The sequence below is a fragment of the Corvus moneduloides genome, chromosome 6 (assembly GCF_009650955.1).
Source record: "Corvus moneduloides isolate bCorMon1 chromosome 6, bCorMon1.pri, whole genome shotgun sequence".
NCBI classification, from domain to species: Eukaryota; Metazoa; Chordata; class Aves; order Passeriformes; family Corvidae; genus Corvus; species Corvus moneduloides.
Window position 1 is genome coordinate 62,745,351 of NC_045481.1, and position 17,995 is coordinate 62,763,345.

General features: G+C 67.8%; 3 protein-coding genes across 4 annotated transcripts; 1 reads left to right on the forward strand and 2 right to left on the reverse strand.

The window, feature by feature from the left end:
- Nucleotides 1–71: 71 nt before the first annotated feature.
- CLCF1 (cardiotrophin like cytokine factor 1) lies at nt 72–8,270 on the reverse strand. Of its 2 annotated transcripts, none has more exons than XM_032111967.1 (3): nt 8,094–8,270; nt 1,988–2,154; nt 72–1,570 (listed from the first exon to the last, which is right to left on the reverse strand). In XM_032111967.1, exons 1-3 carry the CDS (start codon nt 8,206–8,208, stop codon nt 1,079–1,081), a joined length of 774 nt encoding a protein of 257 aa, XP_031967858.1. In that variant the 5' UTR covers nt 8,209–8,270; the 3' UTR covers nt 72–1,078. The 2 variants fall into 2 exon arrangements, with proteins under 2 accessions (XP_031967858.1, XP_031967859.1); XM_032111968.1 differs by lacking the exon at nt 8,094–8,270 and adding an exon at nt 7,200–7,370.
- A 4,319-nt stretch (nt 8,271–12,589) lies between these two features.
- RAD9A (RAD9 checkpoint clamp component A) lies at nt 12,590–14,848 on the forward strand. Its single transcript, XM_032111910.1, is given in 12 exon segments — nt 12,590–12,780; nt 12,859–12,929; nt 13,025–13,159; nt 13,248–13,362; nt 13,445–13,544; nt 13,669–13,778; nt 13,860–13,966; nt 14,057–14,121; nt 14,196–14,297; nt 14,377–14,563; nt 14,565–14,579; nt 14,652–14,848. Coding segments are annotated over 12 exon segments (1,140 nt in total). The 5' UTR covers nt 12,590–12,746; the 3' UTR covers nt 14,751–14,848.
- On the reverse strand, nt 14,805–17,570 carry PPP1CA (protein phosphatase 1 catalytic subunit alpha). The gene is made up of 7 exons (XM_032111832.1): nt 17,463–17,570; nt 16,838–16,969; nt 16,523–16,753; nt 16,206–16,310; nt 15,894–16,117; nt 15,293–15,427; nt 14,805–15,162 (listed from the first exon to the last, which is right to left on the reverse strand). Exons 1-7 carry the CDS (start codon nt 17,515–17,517, stop codon nt 15,052–15,054), a joined length of 993 nt encoding a protein of 330 aa, XP_031967723.1. The 5' UTR covers nt 17,518–17,570; the 3' UTR covers nt 14,805–15,051.
- Between the last annotated feature and the right edge of the window lie 425 nt (nt 17,571–17,995).

Sequence of the window (17,995 nt, forward strand, 5' to 3'; positions counted from 1 at the left end):
CCACACGGAGCTCCGGGTTTGGAGCCGTTCCCTCCGGTCCCCACCGGGGTGTGGCGCCGGGCGGGGCAGGGCGCTGGAGAAAGGCTTTTATTCGTTCATACAAGAATAGATCTTCTGCAATAAATACCCCAATAAATAAACATCTCCAATAAATAAACACTCATAGACGCACCGGGACAGCGGCCACGCCCCGGCCGCGCCCCATGGCCCCACCTCTGCATCCATGGGCAACCGTGGGGGAGGCGGGGCTTGGATAAAGGGGCGTGGCCGGCTGCGGGGAGGAGGCGGGGCTTGCTACACACGCGAGTGGGCGGGGCTTATTGCCATCCGGGGCGGAGCCTACTGCTCCGGGGCGGGGCTTGCTGCTGGCTGGGGCGGGGCTTATTCCTACACTCAGAGGGCGTTGGTCCTTTTTGGGATGGGCAGGGTTTGCACCCACTCCGGAGATTTTAGGAAGGGGGATAGGCACCCTGGAGGTTGGGGACACCCTGGCGGGGCACTTGGAAGTCAGGACACCTGTCCCTTAAGACACAACGTGGTGGCAGAGGGGCTGCAGGGTGACTGTGGTAGCACTTTGGGGTCAGGAACTCCACCCCTTAAGGCACAGCCGGGTGATGATGAGGATGTGGAGCGGCTTTGGCAGCACTCTGGGGTCAGGAGACACAGTTTTGAAGGGACGCTGGTGGTGGAGAGGGGACGTGGAGCGGCTTTGGTGGCACTTGGGGTCAGGAGACCCACCCCTTACAGCAGAGTGTGGTGACAGAGGGGATGTGGCATGGCTGTGGTGGGTGGCACATGGGGTCAGGAGCCCCTCACTTAAGGCACGGTGATGGGAGTGGGATTGTGAGGTGGCTGTGGTGGCACTTGGGGGTTAGGAACCCTATTTCTCAAAGCACACTGGTGATGGAGAGGGGACACGGGGTGGCTGTGGTGGCACTTGGGGTCAGGAGCCCCATCTTTCAAGGCACTGCCAGGTGATGATGAGGTTGTGGGGTGGTTTGGGGGTCAGGAGCCCCATTTCTCAAGGCACACTGGTGGTGGAAGAGGGGACCTGCATGGCTGCGGCGGCACTGTGGGCTCAGAACCCCCTCGCCTCCAGCCGCAGGGTGACCACAGCAGGCGGCACCTTCTTCTTGAGGCGGTTGAAGTCCTTGGCCGAGCGCCAGAGCCAGGTCTGCAGCTCCTTCAGCAGCCAGAAATCATCCATCTTCTTCAGGAAGTCATTGGGGGCCGCGGGCACGCCGGGGGGCGTGGGGGGCGCGGCGGGGCCGGCGGGCAGCGGGTACCCCAGCGAGGACATGACGCCGCCGATGCTGAGCACCAGCCCCTGGAGGCTGGCGCAGAAGTGGGCGAGGCGGTGGCGCAGCTCGGCCGTGCCCACCTGCCCGTCCAGCACACGCAGGTAGCAGAGCAGGCGGCTGTAGGCCCGGTAGTTGGCGGCCAGGCGGGCGTTGTCCGTCAGGCCCCGCCACAGGTCCAGGTCCACCGTGGCGCTGGGCACCCGCTCGGCCCGCGCCAGCCGCGGAGGGTTGAAGTCGGGCTCATTGAAGGGGGGACCCAGGTAGTTCAGCTGGAAGGGAAGGGGAGTGCCAGCGGGGTCAGGTCTTCACGTCCACCCTGTCCCCACACATCCCCCCCATCCCAGCTCTCCCTTCGCTTACCACGTCCCCCTTCCCACCGTGCCCCCACTGTCCCCAGGCCGGACATGCCCAGCACACCCCAGGCAGTGCCACCGTCACCGCTTGGCACCCAACGTGCCGGCACCGCCGAGGGCACGTCAGGGCAGGGACGGGGAACCTCCGGGTGAGTCGGCGACGCCGGCGGGGAGGGAGAGGCGGATGCCCGCGCCCATGACGGAATCATGGGCCGAGGGGAGGGTGCCCGGGAGCCGCCCTGCGCCCCGGGGGCGATGAGGCATTTCCGTGACCTCCGGCGTGGGAGCAGCTGGGCACGGGGTGGATATCCCGGGGGGTAGATGAGGACTCACGTAGGTGCCGGCGAGGGTGCGGAGCTGGTGCTCCAGGTAGCGGGTCAGGTCGTAGGTCTGCTGGATGGACTGGCCGGCGCCCAGCTCCTCGGAGCAGTTCAGCGCCGGCAGCGCCGGCAGGTTGCAAAGCGCGGCGCACAGGAAGGTGAAGATCCCCCAAGAGTCACCTGCGGGGGACACACGGCACCTCAGGGGGGGTGACAGGGACACTCCGACTCTGTGCGTGCGGCGCTGAGCCTGCGGAGTATCCCTGTGTCACCCGTCTGAGCGCGGGGAAACTGAGGCACGGAGGTGAGGAGGGTGGGGGCCCTCTCACCTCAGCACCCCCCTTGGAGCAGCAGGGACCCCCCACCTCAGTGCGGTGACCCCCCGGCTCCCCTCGGAGCGCTCCCGCCCGCGGCTGCACCAACAATCCTTTATATGGTCTGGAGCAGCGCGCCCGCGGCATTCCCGCCGGGACACGCGCCTGGGATATATTTGGGCACCGCCAACGCCGCAGCGGGCCGGGCACCCAGCGGGGACCCCCGCCGGGGGGCCACCGGGAAAGCGGTGGGGGGTGGGACGCGGCTCCGAGGAGCGGCCGGGGCGCGGGGTGACCTTTGCGGAGGCACCGGAAAGCGCCGGCGGGGTCCCCGTCATCGGCCTGACGTCAGGGCGGCCCGGGACCGCGGCCCGCCGGCCGGCGGCTGTGGAAAGGTCACGGCCCGCGGCCAGGACACGCCGGCCAGCTGGCACCCCCGGCTCGCCACAGCCGGCCTTCCCGGCAGCGCCTCCCGGGAAAGACCGGCCGCTGGCACGGCTCGGCACCGCGGGGCTCCTGCTGCGGGCAGCCCCCCGTGCCCCCGCGCGTCACCGCTCCCCGTCACCGGCTGCCGGTGACGCACGAAGGTCCTCGGGGACACCCCGGCTCCGGCCACAACAGCCCCACCGCCGTGGGTGTCCTGCAAACTGCAAGGCTCGCTGTGGGGGATGCGAGTGCCCAGTGGGTGTGCAGGACACTGGTGACACCTGGGAAACGTCCAGGACACACCTGGGATACGCTTTGTGTGTGTGCATCGCACAGGCACCGTGCACGTGTGGCACCGTGCATGAGTGTGATGCACCACACGCATGAGACACCACACCGGTGTGTCACCTACCACACGGGCGTGTGACACGTGTGGCACGCACAGGACACGCCAGGCGAGCGTGCTACGTCCTGCGCACACACCCCACGAAGGGGGGGACACGCTGATGCGTGCCATCCACGCGTGACACGCCAGGCACACACCACACCGTGCTGCGACACCCCATGTGACTCCACATGCCCCCGTGCCCCCCGTGCCGGTGCGTGGCAGCCACGGCTGGCCCCGGCTCGCCCGGTGCCCCGCGGTGGGCACGTGCCGCCGCTTGCCCGCGTTCCGGTGCGTCCCAGCGCGTGGAGCGGGTGGCCGGCCCCGCGTGCGTGCGAGCGTGGGCCGGGGGGGGCTGGCGGGGGAGCTGCGGTGACTCACACCACACACACCCCCCCTTCCCGGTGTTTGCTTTGGCCGGACCCTCGCCCGCCGCCGGCTCCGCTTTCCAGGCGGGATTTACACCCGCCCCGGCCTGGCCAGGGCCAAACCAAACACAGCCAGGGAGCGGGATGGGGGGGGGGGATGGCAGGGATGTGGGATTGGGATGAAGCCATGGTGTCTCCCGGGCAGGTGGCCGGGGCATGAGGGTGAGGATGAGGATGGTGGAGGTGAGTGTCTGAGGGATGGGAATGGTGGGATGCACAGAATGGATGGCACTAGGTAGTGGTGACCATGACGCAGTGACGACAGTGACCCTGGCACAGCACTGACAGTAACCATGACACACATGACACAGCAGTGACAGTGACACTGGCACAGTAATGATGGTGGCCATGACACAGCAGTGACAGTGACTGTGGCACAGCAGTGATGATGACAGTGGCACAGCAGTGACAGTGACCATGGCACAGTAGTGACGGTGACCACAGCAGAGGGGTGATAATGGCCCAGCCATAGCGGGTGCCCCCGCTGTCCCTTGCCCACCCCTGTCCCAGTGGCTGGCGCCGGGCACCCACTGGCACAGACAGTGGAGGAGGGAGGATCCAGCCGGCACAGCTGGATCCCGGTGACGTTGGAGAGGAAGAGCCCGAGGGTTTCAAAACCGGCCCTGGAGAACGGCCAGGATGCTCCCAGCCCACGTAAGCAGCTCATGGCGTGCCTGTCCGGGGTCACCCGCTGGGCCCTGGGGACGCCCGAGGAGCCAGGGTGATGGGGGGCCATGGGAGCGGGCACCCTCTGGCTCTGCCAGCAGCACCCTGGGACACCCACACCGGACACACCGGTGGTGCCCCTCGCACACGTGGCAGCGGGGACGTGGCTCACCCGCTTTTGAGGTGACAGCCGGGACCCCTGGCCTGCCACCCGGCCAGCGGCACAGGCAGCATTGCTGGCCAGACCTCCTGGCCAGTGGCCGAGGCGGGAATTCGGCCACGGAGCTGGTGAGCTGTTCCCTGGGCATGCTGTGGGCAGAGCCACCAAGGGCCGAGCGACCGCAGCCCTCCCAGAGCCGCTTTCCCGAAACTCTGGTGGCGGGGGTGGCAGCCGGGAAGGGGAGACCCCCTGGCCCCGGAGCCCCTGGCAGCGGACGGAGCTGAGCCGGCCCCCGACGCTGCGGCGGGAGCTGCCCTATCTGATGGGCCGGCGTCCAGCGGCGAGCAGAGCCTCATCCCACCCCGCAGCCCCATTCCTGGGGCCAGCACGGGAGGTCTCGCTGTGGCCAGGCATGACTGTGGCACTGAGGACAAAGCAGCCCTGTCCCCACTGCCTCAGCCACTGTCCCGGCCACCAACTGGCAACACTTAACCCTCCATGGGGCGTTTCCCAGTCCAAAGTGGCCGGCAGCTCCAAGGGGCTTGGAGTGGGTGACACTCAAGGGCTCATGGACAGATGCCTCTGTGTCCCCACACTGCTGGCATTTAACCCCACTGTGTCTGGGGAGGTGACACCATGGCATAGCAGCAGCCCTGTGGAGCCAGCACGGTGGGGGCACGAGGATGCTCACGTTCCACACCCGGATATCATGGACACAGCATTCCCTGAGCTCCAACAGGAAGAACATGTGTGCCCTTGCTCCCCGACAGCGCCCACAGCCACCACAGTGGGCTCCCCATCCCATCCATCCCATTCTATTGCATCCCATCCACCCCATCCTATCCCATCTCATCCCATCCACCCCACGGCGAAGCCACCGTGCCAGGAGAGGGTGGTGGCGTGGGGGGCGCGTGGCCCTGCGTCCCCCCAGTCCCGGCCGTGCCTGTGCTCGCGGCGCTGAGTGTTTACATCCTGTCTCCTCCATGTGTTTATAAATGCGGCCGCGCACGGGAGACTCCAGCGAGGCCGTAATTAGCTGGGCCTGGATTTCCCATCCGGCTCCGGCTCCAGCTCCAGCCAGCGGCACAATGGAAACACCCCCGCCGGCGAGGGGGGCGCAGGCCCCTAATCCCAACCAGACCCCGCTGCCCTGCACGCACGCCCCGCACCCAGGAGCCACGAGAGGCACCTCGATCCCTTCCCGCCGCTCCTGGCGCAGGTCACGGAGCCACGCAGCCCAACAGCTCCCCCAGCACCATTCCAGGGGTTCACCGGCACAGAGCCAGGCTGGCCGCTCTCCAGCAGGGCAGGGGACCCCCGGTGCCAGCCCGTGTGGCACCACAGAGCCGTGGGTGACACACCCTGGCACCTCCAGCCCCGCTGCCACCGCTGGCATCGCCCGCCACGGGGACACTGCCTGGCTGGGTCAGTGTGGGACCGGCAGCTCTGGCGGGCACAGCCGTGCCCTGATGTCCCCACAGCACCCTGGTGAAGCCCGGGACGCCTCTGTCACCCACAGGCCACGTGCCACACGCAGCCACAACACTGCTGGGCCAGCTGCTTGCCAGATATCCCGGATACCCCATCCAGGAGTGCATCCCCGTGAGCCTGCCGGGGCGCTGGGACAGTGGCACAGGGACATAAGCGCTGCCTCCTCGGGGAGGGGGGCGGGGGGGGCATGATTTATGGGGCTCGGTGCCACTTAGCAGGGCATAAATCTCCCCCCAGCGCGGCCCTGTAAGCAGAGCCCTCCGCATTTCCCCGCGGAGCCTGCGCCTAATGCAGCCCAGATGTGCGGCCGCCACCGTGCTCTCGCGCCGCCTGCTAAATAGGCACGGGGACACCGCGGATGCCGAGAGCCCCCGAGCCCCGCCAGGGACACCACCTGGGCAGCCCACGGGTGGGGATGTCCCAAAACGGGGAGCGGGGTTGTGGCAGCCGAGCTGCAGCCGTGCGGCCCCTCCTCGGCGTCCCCTTCCCCGCCCGTCCCCGCAGGCCTCGGCACCGGCTGTGCCACCGGTTCGGCCACGTCTGCCGGGATCGGCGGCAGCGGGAAGGGGGAGAGGAAGGGGCGAGGGAGGGCGATGGAGCCGCTGGGGATCCCGGCCTCGCTTTTCCGGTTCCCCGGCGCTCGCCCCGCTTTGCCCGTCCTGCGTCACCGCCGGCACCGCGGGAGCTGGACCCGAACCCGGCGCCGGCCTCGTGCTGCCCCGGCCCCGGCCCCGGTCCCGCCGCCCGGGACCCCGGGGAGCCTGGCGGAGCCCACACCTTGACCTTTTAAGGGCGTTTTCCAGCATTTTCCCCGATCCCCGTGTGCCGCCAGGCCGGCCCGGCCCCCCAACAGCCCCGGGGGTGCCGGTGGCCGCTGGGGCAGGGGGAACAAACCCGTCCCCTCCCCAGCACCCCAAAATCCCGCTGCTGTGTCCCGCAGCAATCTCGCCTGATCTAGCGGCGGCGTTCGGTGTCAAGCGCCGAAATCCAGCCCCGGGCAGGATAACTAACTTTTCCTGCCCCCCATAAATCCCACCGACTTTCCTTTTCCTCCCCTCTGTCAGTCCCGGGGTTTAATTCTCCGTGCTCAGCGGCGGTTCCCTCCCTGGTAATCACAAACATGCATGGAAAAGAGGGAACGAGAGAAAGAGGGGGAAAAAAAAAAAAAAAAAAAAGAACAACAACCCAACCTAGAGAGGGGAAAGTCTTAAATCAATCCCAAAGCCAGACAGACGTTTTAATCACGTCAAATTAAAATCAGCAGTCGGTTTGGAAAGGGGGGAAAATACTCCCGGCAGATGCAGGCAGGGGAGTTGGGGCAGCCCCCCGCCCCGCGCCCAGCGCCGCTGGCTTACCTGAGAGCTCCCCGGTTACATTTAGCATAGTCGGGGTGCAGGGGGATTTTGGGGGGGCTCGGCTCTTGCTCGGCGCCCCGAGCCCGCCCGCTCGCCTCAGCCCTGGCTCGCTGCTTCGCTCGCGCTCAGGGTTGCGTGGTGGTTTTTTCTTTTTGGGTTGGTTTCTGGCTTTTTTTTTTTTTTTTTTTTTTTTTTTTTTCCTTCCCTCGGTCTCTATTTGTTTTGGTTTGGGCTCGCTCGGGTGTTAGGTGGAAAAAAAAAAAAAAGAAAAGAAAAAAACCGGGGCGGGTTGGGTGGGTTTTTGGGGTGTGGAGGGTTCGCACCGTGCTCCGGCTGCCTCGCTCGCCGCCGTTCCCCCCTTCCACCTCCCTTGATTTGCTCTTTTGATTGGGGTCCAGGAATGCAGGAATAAAAAAAATAAAAAAATAAAAAAAAAAAACAAAAAGAAGGAAAAAAAAACTGGAGCTCGCATCCACCCTCTCCAAGCTGCTGCCTCCCTTCTTTCCTCTTTTTTTTTTCCCAATTCAAGTGTTAAGCAGAACCAGGTTGCTTTCAAGAATGTATTTGATGCAATTGTACACAAGAGCGGGCTCCATTCATTCCCTCGCTCTCCCCCCCGCCCCGGCTTTATCCCCCATTTCCCCATCCCCGGGGTCCCGGCACCGGGCAGAGGTGGGGAGGCTGGAGCTGAGCCCCAGTGCTGCGGAAGGCGGAGGGGAGGGAAGGGAAGAGGGGGCTCCCTGGCCGGGTAGGAAGGGGGGGACCCCCCGCTTTCTCCCTCGCTGCGCCCCCCGTGCGCTTCTGGCTCCCGCCCGGCTTTTGTTAAAGTGGCAGCGGCGGGGCCGGTGCGGGGCCGGTGCGGGGCCGGTGCCGCTCGGCGAGGGGGTCTCCTACCTGCTCTCAGCTCCATGCGGGACGGGCGCGGGGCCGGGGCGCTGGGTGCGTGCTCTGGGGTCCCCGGGCGGGCAGGCAGCGGTCCCGCACACCGGCCCGGGACTGCGGCTCCCATTTGCCGCTCCGAGCCCTCTCGCCTCTCCTCCTCCCCGCGCACAGAGCCGAGAGCCCGGTCCCGGGGGGGGCACGGGGGGGACGGGACGGACGGGGGGGTCCGGGGAGGGGAGGACGGGGGGTGACGGTGCGAGGTGCGGCCGAGCGGCTCCTCTGGCGGGGCCGGGGGGGGGGGGGGCGTGGGGGGCGTGGGGGGCGTGGGGTGCCAGCCTGCCCCCCCTTCCTTCCCCCCCCGGGGCAGCGGGGAGGAGCGGCGGAGGGATGGGGCCGGCCGGTGCGGGAGGGTGGCGGCGGGGCGGGGAGGGTGGGGGGTCCTCGGCTCTTCGCTGGCACGGCCAGCCCCCTCCCCTCCGGCCGAGAGAGGGGGTCCGGGGGCCGCGGACCCTCCCCGGCTTGGGGACCCGCAGCGCAGCGGGCGCTGCCCCGCCGGGACGGCGGCAGGTGAGCGGCGGAGCGGGGGGAGCGCGGCGGGGTCCCGGCGGCACGACCGGAGCCCCTCGGATCGGCGGCGGCGGCGGCTCAGCCCCGGGGGGACCCTCAGCCCCGAGGGAGGGCTTCGCTTCTCCCGGCGCCCCCCGTCCACGCGGGGACGGGGAGGGACCCCCCCCAGCCCTTCTCCTCCGGGTGCCAGCGCCGCTTCCTTCTCGATTTTCCTCCCCCGTTAGGACGAGCCCCGTCCCGGCGCCCGCGGGGCCCTTGGCAATGACCGCGGCGTTCCCCGCAGCCCACCCGGCGCGAGTGGGGTGGATTGGGGGGCGTGGGGAGACCCCCAGGGCCAAGCGGAGCCGCCGCCGGAGGGGAGGGGGGCGACCCGACAGCCAGAGCCCCTCGTCCCTTCCCCTCGTGGCCCTCATCCATGAGTGGGTGCTGCCGCGGGGGCTCTCTCGGCAGGGAGGGGAACGTCCTGGCTCCCCCCAAAAAAAGCTTTGTTTAAAACAAAGGCGCTGGGAGCGCCGGGAAGGGCCGGGAGGTAACAGGCGGATTCGCTTCCACTCCAGACCCCGGCCCTGGCCAGGTCCGAGCCCTCCCGGACACGGGGGGCCTGCTCGGAGCACAGCGGGACCCTCTTTCCCCAAATCCAGCGGGACACTGGGTGCTGAAGTCATTAGCAGCAGTTTGGCGACCCCCCGTAGGGATAAACCACACGCGGGCGCGGTGCTGGCTGATTTATGGCTTGGGAAGTGCGGATTTGGTGTCGAATCCATGAGGAAGCGCCCAACAGACATGTCACGGGTGGCGAGGGGGGCTCTGGGTCCCGTCCCCCGGGTGAATGGGGGATACTCCACAGCCCTGAGGATCCGGAGGTGTCAGACTGAGCTGCCCAAACGACGCACGGATGGACGGAGCCCCGGCCCCGTTCCCCGGCAGAGTGTCTGGGGGGATCCGCTCGGCGTGGGGCCGGCCCCCTCGCCCCCCCAGCCGCGGGACAGGGTATCTGGTTTCCCCCCCGAGCCAGCAGATCCCGCCAGCAGCGCTGGAGCAGTTGGGAAAAGCCGCCGGCCCGTCCCCGGGGGTCTCCAGCTTGCCGAGGCGGTGGGGCTGCCCCTCGCTGCCTGCTCCCCTCCCCAAAACCCAGCGCTGCGGTTGGGTCTGGGGAGTTTTCCAGCTGCCACGGCTCCCGCTGGGCCAACACCTGAGACAGGAGAGGAGGAGGAGGAGGGAAACGTGGCCCGGCGGACGCGGCTCCAGGCTTTCCCAAGCCCCTCTCCCCGTGCCAGCCAGCGGTGCCAGGACGGAGCCCCCGCCCCAGGACGAAGCGGGCACAGGGCACAGGCAGGTCAAGCCGCTGGGAAGCCTCATCTCCGCATCCTGCTCTTCCTCCTCCTCCTCGCCCGGTGCCCGCAGCGGCTCCGCGTGGGTGAGGCCGTGCCCGCCCTCCCCTCGGGGCCACGTCACCGGGCAGCTGAGCTCACCTCCGTCCCACCCCGCGGCCGCGGGTCCCCCGGCCGGCGCCAGGGCCAGCCCGGCCTCCCACTGCTGACCTTTGCGGCCGACAGCCGGAGGAGGGAGAGACCGGGGGGCGAGCAGACCCAGAAATCCCGGCTTTAGCCCCAAACCGCCCGCGAGGCGCGGGCTGGGAGGCTCCGGCAGCGCCCGGCTCCTTGGGGACACCCCTGGGGCGCAGGCAGGGGCACGGAGCAGCCATCCGGCTCGGCGTGTCCCCTCCTGCCGGGCTGGCAGCAAGAGCCCAGCTGTGGCCGTCTGTCTCCCCGCGCCGCTGCCTGGGCGAGGGCGCCGTGCCATGTGCCGGGAAGGAAGCCGGAGGAGCGGGAAGGACGCTGGGAGACCGCCCCGAGCCCGCCGGGTGCGAGGGAACACCCCTGTCATCTTCCCTGCCATCCCTGGGCGAAGCTCCCCAGCCTCAGGGGGAGTCATGGGAGAGGCGGCGCGGGCGCAGCTGAGCCTGGGGGTGCCGGAGCCCCCCGAGGGCTGCCAGGCTCCAGCTCCCAGCCCGTATCCAGCCCTTCCCTGGTCGGCGCTGGTGGGAAGAGGGAGGGGTGGCCTGGCCCTGGCCGCCGCTGAGGTGTGTGTGTCACGACTGCAGCCAGCTGCGTCCTCTCCGCAGCCCCATAAAACGCCGAGCCCCGAGGCCAGAGCCCCTCCTGGGGACGCCGGCTCCAGAGGAGCCCGGCTGCTCTGCCAGAGCTGGAACGGACACTCGCACACAATCCCATCCTCCTCCTCCTCCTGGGAGGAAGGGAAGTAGCCAGTGCTCACCCCAGGGGTGGAGGAGCCAGATCCGTCTGGAGCCCGAGCCCAGGCCAAGGCAGGCCTGGGAGTCCCTGGAGCGCCGTGCTGGCGATCCCAGCGCAGCCCCGTACACGTGGCTCGGGCTGTGGAGCCCCACAAAGGTCAGGAGTTTGTGTACCTGGAGAGCATGCATTGCTGAGGGGCGCCGGGTCTGGAATCCCGGATAAAAGGCACTGAGCACACCAGACAGGGAAAGGAGAAGGAGGAGAAGCTGTCACCATGTCCTGGAGGATGGCAGCCACGGAAAAAGGGCTCTGCACCCCCCTTCCCACGTCCCTCTGCTCAGGTGCCAGCCCTGCTCCGCAGTGGGGCCCCTCGGCTCGGGCTCCACGGCCACCGAGCCTGGGAGGAGGGACTTGGGAAGCGGCTGCTCCAGCGGCAGGCGGGAGCCGGCTGGAGGACCCCGCTGTGAGCACGACTCGAGTTCCTCACAGCCACATCCCCCCGGCTCCCTCGAGGCCACAACTCCAGAGCCTGTCGCTCCAGGCTGGCTGCAAGCACAGGCTGCTGGCTGAGCCCGTGTCACATCCCTGGAAGTGCTCGTGGCCACACTGGAGCAACTGGACCAGTGGGAAATGTCCCTGCCCATGGCAGGGGGGTGGGACTGGGTGGGCTTTAAGGTCCCTTCAACCCAAACCATTCTGGGATTCTACGGACAACCCACGGATACACCTAGTCAGCCCAGAATTTACAGTGCACCCCCACTGGAGAATCCTGGGACACCCCCAAGAATCCATCCTTGGAAGTGCTTGGAGCAACCTGGTCTAGTGAAAGGCGTCTCTGCCCATGGCAGAGGATGGAACTGGATGAGCTGTAAGGTCCCTTCCAACCCCAACCATTCCATGATTCTATGGGAAGCACAGCCAGCAGCACCTCCAGTGTGGACAGAAACCACCGAGCATTGACTTGCGGCATCTGACTTCCCCTGTGCCCCTGGGAGACAGGGATCCCCAAAACACAAGGATCTCGGGAAGCATCGGAGCAGCTCCAGTCCTTCGTGGGGAGCACCGTGCCCCGGAAATGCGGGAAGGGGCGAAGGGACCGGAAAGAGCAGGCAATGCTGCGGAAGGGCAGCCCCGCCCGGGATGCTGCCGGGAATGAAGCGAGGGTCACGGTCCTGGGAGGCACAAGCAGGGAACGGCCCCGGGACAGCCCCGGGATGGGTCGGAGGGCCCCGGGAAGGTCCCGGTGCGGGGCTGACCGCCGGGAGCCGCGCTGAGGGGCACGTCGAAGCCCCATTGGCTAAACCGCACGTCACTCCGAGCGCCGCCCAATAGCGCGCCGCGGGAGGCGGGGCTTACCGGCGGGGCAGTCCCGAGAGCCGCGGGGCCGGGGCCCCGCCCCTCCCGCCGGTCACGTGAGGCCACGCGCAGCGCCGTCACGCGCCCCCTCAGCGCGGACCAATCGGCTGGCGGCGGGGGCGGGACGGAGCGGCGCTCCCGGCCAATGGGGAGGCGGCCTGGGAGGGCGGGCGCGGGAAGCCGGGAAGGCACCGGCGGGGCGCGGCGGGGAAGAGGCCGGGACCACCGGGAAGGGACGGGGCAGGGGGGCTGCGGGACACCACTGCAGGGCCGCTGGGGACAGGCGGCACCGGTGGGGCGGGGAGGGAACAACAACGGCGGCGGGGGGGGGCGGCGAGGCCCGACCAGAACCAATTGGAGGGCGTGGCTTAACCCGCGGGCTCCCTGAGGGGCGTGGCCTGTGGGGAAGGGGCGTGGCCTCTTTGCGGGGGCCGGGGGCGGCGGGCGCGAAGCCCCCACGTGCCCGCCCGCTGCCGGTGCCGGTGCCATGAAATGTGTCATCGCCGGCGGCAACGTCAAAGGTGAGCGAGGCCTGGGGGCCCGGGGGGTGCGGCACGCCCGGGGGGCCCAGCCTCACCCCCACACCCTCTCCTTCCCAGTCCTCGGCCGAGCCGTGCACTCGCTGTCCCGCATCGGCGACGAGCTCTACCTGGAGCCCACCGAGAACGGGGTACGCAGCGTCGAGGGGGCCGGGTGGGAGCTGGGGAGCACTTGTGCCCCCCTCCATCCCTGCAGGCCGTGCCAACACTGTGGCTGTGTCCCCAGCTGTCCCTCCGTGCCGTCAACTCCTCCCGCTCCGCCTTCGCCTCCTTCCTCTTTGCGCCCCTCTTCTTCCAGCTGTACGAGCCGGGCAGCGCCGGGCCCGACACGGAGCTCTTCCGATGCAAAGTCCACATGAAGGTGCAGTGTCTGGGCCCCCTCAGAGCTCCCCGTTCTTCCAGGGGGACCTAGGCAGGTGACAGTCCCCATATCCATCCCCTGCCCACAGTCCTTCCTGGGCGTCTTCCGCTCACTGCCCACGCTGGAGAAGTCGGTGGGGAAATGCCTCATCCTGCTGAAGCCCCGTGCCAGCCGCCTGGTCCTGCAGCTCCACTGCAAGTACGGTGAGTGCTGGCGGGGACATGGCCCGGGGGTGACAGGCTGGCACCGCATCCTGCCCCGCTGAGCTGCTGTCCCCCCTGCCAGGTGTCACCAAGACACACAACCTGGCCTTCCAGGAGTGCGAGCGGCTCCAGGCCGTGTTCGACACCCAGCGCTGCGCCAGCCGCCTCTGCGCCCCGGCACGGTGAGGGGGGACACCACAGGGGTGGCACTGCGGTGGGCAGAGCGGGATGAGGGCGGATGGAAGGAGGGACCCCCGCCGTCCATGCAGGATTTGGGGTGCTCAGCCCCCTTCCTGTGCCCCTCAGGGTGCTGGCAGAGGCCGTGGTCCACTTTCCCCCGACGCTGGCTGAGGTGACACTGGGGACTGGCCCCGGTGGCAAAATCAGCCTGCGGAACTACGTGGAGGATGAGGCAGGTGAGTCCTGCAGGGTTAGGGGGCCCCTTCCGCACCTTGGGGTGCCCTCCAGTCCCCCATCCACCCCATTTTCCCCTGCAGAGCCGAGCAAGACGATGGTGACGGAGCTGTGGCTGGCTGAGGACGAGTTCCAGTCGGTGGCTGTGGCCTCGGGCTCCCACATCACTTTCTGCCTCAGGGAATTCCGGGTGAGTCCCCACCCAAGCTCCATAGCCCTGTGTCACCCCCCCCCCCCCCCCCGCCACCCCGGTCCCCCTCACCCTCCCCTTTGTCCCCAGGGGCTGCTGAGCTTCGCCGAGGCTTCCAACCTGCCCCTCACCATCCACTTTGACGAGCCTGGCAGGTAGGAGCAGTCACCATGTCCCCACCCATGCCAGCCCTGTCCCTGGCACCCCCTCAGCCCCTCTGTGTCCCCAGGCCGGTGGTCTTCACCCTGGATGACACCGTGCTGGAGGTTCACCTGGTGCTGGCCACCCTCTCTGACCTGAAAAGCAACTCCCAGTCCCCTTCAACCAACGGGTAAGTCCCAGATGAGCCCTCCAGCTGCCATCAGCAGGGCCCAGAGTGAACATTCCCGATCCTGCTCTGTCCCCCTCAGCGTGTCCCACCTGCCCGTCCCGTCAGACGACTTTGCTGACGACCTGGAGTCCTACATGGCTGCCATGGAAACCAGCGAGGGGGGCTCAGGGGGGCCCCCCAGCCCCACCTTGCCCCTGTGCACCCCCCGGCCAGCCGAGAGTGACCCCGAGGAGGAGGAGGAGGAGGAAGGAGCTGTGCCAGGGACCCCCCCCGCACAAGAAGGTTTGGGATGGGTGTGCCTGGGGGCAGGGGGTGGGCACGGCTTCCTCCTGACCCCCCTGTTTCTCCCCACAGTTTCGCTCCCTGTTTTTTGGCTCGGTGATGACACCGGGAAGGCCCGGCCCGGCCACCACCCAGGAGGTGCTGGCGGAGGACAGCGATGGAGAATGCTGAGCCCCGAGTCACTGCCACCCCCAGCCTCCATCCAACCACCAGCACAGGCACCCCCCAGTGACCCATTACAAGTTTATTCCTCAAAAAGTCCTCCTGCCCCCCCCTCCGCTGCCACCCCAGGGCTGGGCTCTGGGCTCCGGGCTCCCCCCTCGCCCCGGCACTCCCTGCCCTGGGCCTGGGTTTGCTTTGGTGGAGCGTGGCGGGGGGGGGGCAGGATCCTACAAATAAAAAAACGAGTCGAAAGAAAAGCGACCTGATGCGGGGGCGGGGGGGCATGGGCAGCACAGGGGCAGCTCCCAGCTCATTTCTTGGCTTTGGCAGAGTTCCGGGGAGGGGTGACGGGGCGCCCGGCGGGGTTCAGCCCGCTGAACTGCCCGTATTTGCCCTTGTTCTTGTCAGCCGGCTTCAAAATCTGGGGGGGGGGGCAGGAAGGGGGAAAGAAATCAGTGAGCTGCCGCCCCAGCTCCCCACTGCCATGGAGGGCAGAACTCCCTGTAGCCCTCCCGGCAGGAATTGGGGGTGTTCCCCCTGCCTGGGCTCACCTGGAAGGAGCACATGAGTGTCTCGTCCACGCTCATCATGGCGCCAGCGTTGTCGAACTCGCCGCAGTAGTTGGGGGCCGAGAAGAGGGTGACGAGCTGGCGCTTGGCGAAGAACTCGTAGCCGTCCTCCACCACCTGGAGGGGGCACGGGGTTGGCAAATATCCACTCCCCCCCTCCCCTCCCCGCCATGGCCAGTATCCACCTAGCCTGGCCAATTCCCAGTCCCCCAGGCCAAATATCCAACGCCCTCTGCCAGGGTGAACCTCCCTTCCCTGAAGCCACCACTCGGGACAAACACCCACTGCCGCAGGGCAAATATCCATCTCCAGAGTGATTATCCAGCCTCTGGGAGGAACAGGCACATCCAGGGATGACTATTCATCCCCCCGGGGCAAATACCCAAATCCCGGGGTAAACACCCAAATGCTGGGGTAAATCCCCAAATCCCAGAGCAAACACCCCCAGAATTCCAACCCACTCACTCCTGGAGCACCCACCACCCTTGACAGGGAAACAGTTGGGGTGGAACCACATGACACTCACTGGAGACCCAAACCCTCCTCCCAGGTGTCCCCAGTATTTGGGGAGTCCCGGTGGTACCTGGTGTGCCCGGCAGATGAGGTCCAGGTCGTGCTTGTGCAGGAATTTGGCCACCACCTCGGCCCCAAAGGTGAAGGAGACCCCACGGTCGTTCTCCCCCCAGCCCTGCACATCCTTGTCAGGGTCGGACCAGAGCAGGTCACAGAGCAGCCCCTGATCCGGGACATCCGTGGGCCGCATGATCCGCCGGATCTGCTCCATCGACTGCAGGTCTGGGGACAGCCCTGTGGGAAAGGGGCACCCCCAGAGCTCAGCACGGAGATCCCACTCCTCCTCCAGCCCTCCCAAATCCCTGGGAGGGGCCGTTCCCACCTCCGTGGCAGCAGAAGATCTTCTCATCCACAATGGCGGCGATGGGCAAACAATTGAAGCAGTCGGTGAAGGTCTTCCAGAGCTTGATGTTGTATCGTCGCTTGCCTGCGGGGCACAAAGGGGACTTGGGGTGTCCCTGGGGACAGCGTGGGGGTGTGGGGGTGGGCAGGAGGACACGGAAGGGCAGAGGACACAGGGGAACACATGGCAGGCAGGGAAGGAGCTCACCAGTGGGGTCAGTGTGGAACAGCACTGGGACAACACCGGGAGCCCAGGGATGGCAGCGGGCTTTTAGGGGACACAGCCCGGGCACTCACACTCGTCATAGAAGCCATAGATGCGGTTGATGCTGGCACACTCGTGGTTGCCCCGCAGCAGGAAGAAGTTCTCGGGGTACTTGATCTTGTAGGCGAGCAGCAGGCAGATGGTCTCCAGCGACTGCTTGCCCCGGTCCACGTAGTCCCCCAAAAACAGGTAATTGCTCTCAGGGGGGAAGCCCCCGTACTCGAAGAGCCTCAGCAGGTCGTAGTACTGCCCGTGGATGTCGCCTGCGGGGAGGACACAGGCTGTGAGTGGCACCCCGCAGCCCCCCACGCCACCCCAGCGCTGCCCGGCAGCTCTCCGGGCCTCACCGCAGATCTTGAGGGGTGCCTCCAGCTCCAGCAGGATGGGCTGGCTCAGGAAGATCTCCCGGGATTTGAGGCACAGCCCGCGGATCTCGTTCTCCGTCAGCTGCACGTTCTTCCCCGGCCGCGACCCTTGGACTGGTCCCAGCACAAAGAACAGGATCAGGGACCCCAGAGTGCTGCGGGACCCCAGCAGCGCCCCAGAAACCGCTGCTCTACCTGCCCCAGCCCCCCTCCCCATATCCTCCACGCCCTCCAGGCTCAGCTCCAGCCCCCAGACCCTTCGGGGCACCCCAATACCCTCCAGTCCCCCCCTCCGCGGGGTACACACCCTTTGGGGATCCCCCATTTCCTCCAGCCCCCTCCCGCGGGGTACAGACCCCTTCGGGATCCCCCCCTTATCCTCCACGTCCTCCGGACTCATCTCCAGCTCCCCAGATCCCATGGGGATCCCCCCCAAAACACTTCCCAGCCCTGACCCCCCCAAACCACCGCGGCCTAACCCGCCCCCGCCAGGTCCAGGCCGGGGACCCCCCCGCGGGGTTGGGGCACGGCCCGGGCCGGCCCCGAGGGATTCCCCGAGCGGAGGAGGGGTATCCTGGGGCTCGGGGGGCCGGCGGGGGCCGCTCACCCTCCAGGAGGCGGCTGATGATGGAGTCGAGGTTGAGCTTCTCGGTGTCCGCCATGGCCGCCCGCGCGCCGCCCCGCCCCGCGCGCCCGTCCAGAGGCGGCCCCGGCGCGGGTGGCGCCCCCTGCGGGCTCGGAGGACTCAGTTCAGCGCCTGGCCGGCGGGGCTGTCCCCGTGTCCCCCCTGTCCCCTCGGTCAGGGGATCCCAGCCCCGGGAGGGGCGGGAAGCAGGGACAGCGTGGCGAGGGCGGCGACAGCAGGAGGCCACGGCGGTGTCACAGAGGCAAGGGGACACCCGTGAAGAGGGGACACGCCCGGCAGCGGGACATTCCGGGAAGGGGAACACCCCGGGAAAGTGACACCCCGAGCAGAGGGACATCCCGAGCAGAGGGACATCCCGGGCAGAGGGACATGCCTGGAAAGGGGAACACCCCGGAAAAGGGGACATCCCGGGCAGAGGGACTTGCCTGGAAAGGAGGACTTCCCGGGAAGGGGGACGTCCTGGGAAAGGGGACATCCTGGCAAGGGGGACATCC